We start from the raw sequence: 4,851 nt of genomic DNA on the forward strand, positions 1-4,851 counted from the left end.
TTTTTCTTTGCTTCTCGATAGCTACCGATGGCCGATGGTTGGGAGACAGCGGTGGCCCATCGATTCATCGATTTTGGGACTGCTGCTGGCCTGATTTTGTGGAGAAAGGTGCCGGTTTTGGCCCCCTTCTTTCTGCTGCTCATCGTGAGGAAGAAGATCGTCCGAATTTTTTAAAATATTTTTATCCAAAAAAATTATTACAAAATTATCAAATACGTAGTAATCTAGATAGCCATCCCTCTCCTTAGTAATCTGGATTATTAATCTAAAAAATATACCAAACTTGATAATCTGATGGGACTCCTTTAAGTTGCCAGCAATCTGGATAGATCACCAGCTACCAAACGCAACATAAGGATTTCCAAACCCATCATGATGGATGGTCTCAAAAGCACCCACAGCCTTGATCGAACTAGACCGACTAAATCATAAGGGTCCTACTCCTCTAGCCTTGACATAGAAAATATTAAATTTTAAATAGATCTAATCCAAAATCTAATTAAAAATATATAGAGTTTAAATCCGAGGCTCGATCTATCGTGAGCTCTCTATCTTGAACATCTGGATGCATGAAAGTGGAAAGCGATTGTGGTGATCAAATTGTATAGTGACATTGACTGCTTCCCATCCAATGTAGCCAAGAAACATATTAGGGTAAGTTCAGTTGAACACTTGAACTGTTAGCCCCTACACGGCATTTGGTAAATTTTAATTATGAGTTTGCTTGGTGCAGCATATTTGATCATCCAAACACCGTATGAGGCAACAGCAGGATCGCCACATCCGAAAAGAATAAGAACTGAAGGCATAAAAGATGAGAATAGTTGATTCCAACCATCATTTGCCAAAATTCTTTAAATCATCTAGATGACTTTTCAATGATCACCGACTTGATCCTAACATCTCCAGCATTCGATGAGTCAGCAGGAGTCGGCTCCATTTCCTGTAGGAATACTGACACAGAGCCCCTGAAAACAATATGCCTTGCTTCCATAAACTTAGGAATTCCTTCTAAACCTGATATTTTCTCTATCCTTGGTACATGGGACCCCTTTTGGTTGAAGTGACAATTAAATTGCTAAACTGAAGCAAACAATAACAGGAAAATTTACACCCTCTCCAACTCCATGACATGCTTCTCCAGGTGGTCCTTCCAAATCTTTCCTACACCCTTGAATGAGTTTCTCATGCTTCTTAATCGGCTCAGACTTGGTTTTCAACTCTTCATGATGAAGATCTCCTGGCGACATGATCCAGAGTCAAAACAGTGAAAATATATCCCCATACTCATTAAATTTTCAACAAAATTAAGTATAAAACACTTGCAATGAGGAACTTCCTGTGGTATCTTAGAAAATTGTACCTAATGGAGCTGTACCTTTCGAAGCTTTTCTTCCTTGGTGGGTTGATCTTCACGTTGTAGCCCGATGAACGGCAATTGAAGACTCTTCGCAGACTCCATAAAATCTCTTGCTTGCCTTGACATCAACTGTGTCTAATCAAAGAAAGCATGATTGAACATGAAAAGTGAATTTTACAGTTATAATCAGCTGTAGAAGATCATCCAGTTGTCTCAGAGTTTACCTTCCATTTTCATTATTTTCAAGTTCCCAGCATCCAAAACAGAGCCCATGACCCATGCACCGGAGGTCAAATCTGCAAGTTTACATAGCCAAAATCTATCAGTGGTCTAAAATTTAAGCTCATTTTGTAGACGAGAACTTTTAATGATAAGATTTATGGCATAGACGGTATAAAGAAGTGAGGTAATTGCAAAAAACTGAAATCCATATGATAAATGTCAAATATTAAGACCTATAATGATATTAAGAACCTCATGTTTCACAATATGTAACTGCCTCAAAGATTTTGCACTGTGACAACTAAGTATATTAGACTTGTAAATATACGTTTGCTCCCATTTCTTATGATCTTGGAGTGAAGCTAGAGACGTACCTTACAAAGAAAGCACACAGGTCTTTTACAAAGATATTTCAACAGAGGATGATGCAACTGCATGAAATTTACTAGCTGGCAGCCACATGTAGGACATCATGTTAATCTGACTGTCAGTTGATTTTGTAGTTTGCTCAGCCTCATTGCATAGATAAAGAGATCTATTTTTCTCCTTTTGCCAGAAATTGTGGTTTACACTTTGCCAGCAGAAAAGGAAAATGCAAGATATAGATCTCTTAGCAATCTATCTTTAAGGATTCTCAAGTAACTTCCAATCAAAAATGACTATAATGAAATTTAATGCTACTGTAGATGACCATTCTCCAATTACAACTAATCCATCCCCAACACCACTCTACTTTTGAATCTCAAGCAACTTCTGAATGAAACTCTAGGTCTTAAATTACATTTGTTGAAGTTTAACGGGATTAGCGATTGCAATCTATCTGTTTAGATTGCAAGACCTAGATGTGAGCCAAAGCCCTGATTTGTTCTAAAAAAAATAGAAGCCAGATCTGTAAAACATAATGTGGTAGAAATTATTAAGTGATGACCAAGATGACCTATGTTAATGATTCCACCAACTGACTGCATCACAGAAGCTTAAGACATTGGGTTATAATAAACTAGACAGAATTGAGACATCAAAAGAACCTAACCATTATAAATTCCATACCCATGACATAAACTATTCAGTTCATCAGTTCATCCTAAGAAACAGTGAAGTTAAAGATCATGGAAGTCATTAGATCAAGTTATCGCAGTCTCACTATCTTAAAAAGCTAGCTTCAAAGTCCAAAAGATGAACTGTTTCCTCCATATGTCTGGTCCAACAACTTCAGCTTCAAGCCACCTAAGATTGTGTATAAGCTCATAAGTTACAGCAATTTGCCTAATTGAGGTTTCCTGCTAAGTCACATGCTTTTTTTTTTGGTAGACTAGCTGCGATTTTTTTGTAATTTACTTTAAGAAACGGATGAGAAAAACGGTCTCTCGGCCAGCATGGCGTAAAGGGATTGGTGATCTACTCATCGCAGTTCTTCACTATAAACTAACCCATAATTCTTTTATTTTACACTATTCAACAAGGATTCACCTCTCGTGAGGCTACTCAATCAAGTTGAGCAGTTGAACATCAGCAAACATTTTAGAACAAATCCAACAATTAGAAAGAAGCTTAATAAATGAAATCGTCAAAAACAAGAATCCTAAGCACAAAGATTGACCAGACATTCACAGGAACACAACAACCATACGAGTGGAAAGCCTCAAAAAATTGGATAAAGCTTGGGTTTTTCCTCATAAGCAAGCATCACGCAGGGGATATAAACTGCACAAACAGGAAAACTTTCAGCGATTCACACTTCAAACCAATCGACGCAAACTGATTCGACACCAGTAAGTTCACTTACATAAGTTCGATCGCAACCTTTAGCGTCCAGATAAACTCTCCTCTGATTAAGATAAAGTCATTCGTCAATCAACGCCCCTTTTCGAGCAAAATAGCAAACACATATCAGTCCAAAATCCCATCTCTTAGTCTAAGATCCCACCTTTCCACACTAAACCATCACCAGGAACAGAATCCCGAGCAATCTATAGAGCTTTAGGAGAAATTAGAGGTGAGAACTGAGAAAGAGAGGAGAAATGGGAGGGGAGGAGGAGGACTGACTCTGGTGGGAGGAGTGGATGGAGCGGTCGATGGCTTGGAGCTTGCGGGCAGGGAAGCAGGGCAACAGCGCCGCAACGCAGGCCATCGTCTCCTCCCGCTGCCTCTGCTGCTGCTGCTGCGGCTGAGAAAGCGACAAGGAGATCGTGCTGGCGACTCCGACTGGGCTTGCTGGTGCTCCGCCATTGGAAATCTCGACCTCCAGGAGCGAAATCCTAAGCCTGTTCCATTCCATGGAGCCCCTCTATCCGGCAGGTGACGGAAGAGTCCAGCGGGAGGACAATGTTTCCTCTCTTAAGAGATAAAAAAGAGCGGCCAGACCTTTTCCTTTTTTATCTCGGGTCGCACCTTTCGCGCGAAGGAATGATTCATCTTCCTTCACGACCTCAACCGTTGGATTGAGTCTCGCACAGCTCGCAAAGCACCCCAACAACTTCCCTCGCAAAGCACCCCACCCAACTCCTGACGTCGTGAAAAGCATGCATCATTTTTTTCGCGCGAAAGATACAACGTAAACCATCAGAAACACATGTCCATGATTCGGGATTATGTCGTGGTGTGTGAGCGTGTAGGTAGGTAGATTCAAAGTTTGCTGTACCAGTCAGTATGAATTAGTATCGGCTGAATTGATTTATGGTGTAGAGTATATATCGATGCTTAGTATGAACCAAATACTGCATTGAACACAGCACTATAATAAAATGTTATTTATATGGGATCTGGTACCAAAATGATAAACCTTAATTGGATAAAATAATATACATGTCCAACATCTTTTGGAAAGAAGTTATGTGAGAAATAGAATTATTGGCGGGTAAAAAATAATGAGAAATATGAATACTTGAAAAAAGAAGGAAGCCTAGCATTCCTGTTTTAGTTGAAACTAGAGTTACATTTGTTTAAATGTTATGAAAATTTCATGGATATTTGAGAGATGTTAGAAGGCTCAACCAGAAGAATGCTCGAATATATTGACACTGTATACGTGGAATATGAAATGATTTTGCAGATGTCACAAAAATTGCAATTCGTCATTCTAAGAAAATTAGGTTATGTTCAAGATATCATAGTTGTCCCAGTTGTGCTCCAAATATTAGAATAAACGTTCATTAAAAGCCCTAGCCTAAACATAGTTGCATGACTTCAGATCGGATAAACATTCTTCCTATGGAAAAAGAGTCATTTGATTATTTGACCATTGCATACTTCAACTAAAAATTTCCAGA

General features: G+C 39.1%; 1 protein-coding gene across 16 annotated transcripts; it reads right to left on the minus strand.

Annotated features, from left to right (window-relative positions):
• Window positions 1–800: 800 nt before the first annotated feature.
• On the minus strand, window positions 801–3,985 carry LOC105039867 (uncharacterized). 16 transcript variants are annotated; one of them, XR_012137795.1, is made up of 5 exons: window positions 3,629–3,983; window positions 3,369–3,410; window positions 1,585–3,286; window positions 1,379–1,495; window positions 801–1,240 (listed from the first exon to the last, which is right to left on the minus strand). XR_012137795.1 is itself a non-coding variant. In XM_010916180.3 (4 exons), the coding sequence occupies exons 1-3, from the start codon at window positions 3,858–3,860 to the stop codon at window positions 1,413–1,415; spliced, it is 381 nt and encodes a 126-aa protein (XP_010914482.1). In that variant the 5' UTR covers window positions 3,861–3,936; the 3' UTR covers window positions 801–1,240; window positions 1,379–1,412. The 16 variants fall into 16 exon arrangements, 3 of the variants coding, with proteins under 3 accessions (XP_010914482.1, XP_010914481.1, XP_010914480.1); XR_012137791.1 differs by having other exon boundaries at window positions 3,369–3,445; window positions 3,629–3,982; XR_012137793.1 differs by having other exon boundaries at window positions 1,585–1,656; window positions 3,213–3,286; window positions 3,369–3,936.
• Window positions 3,986–4,851: the final 866 nt, after the last annotated feature.

This window comes from Elaeis guineensis, chromosome 1 (genome assembly GCF_000442705.2).
Source record: "Elaeis guineensis isolate ETL-2024a chromosome 1, EG11, whole genome shotgun sequence".
Lineage (NCBI taxonomy): Eukaryota > Viridiplantae > Streptophyta > Magnoliopsida > Arecales > Arecaceae > Elaeis > Elaeis guineensis.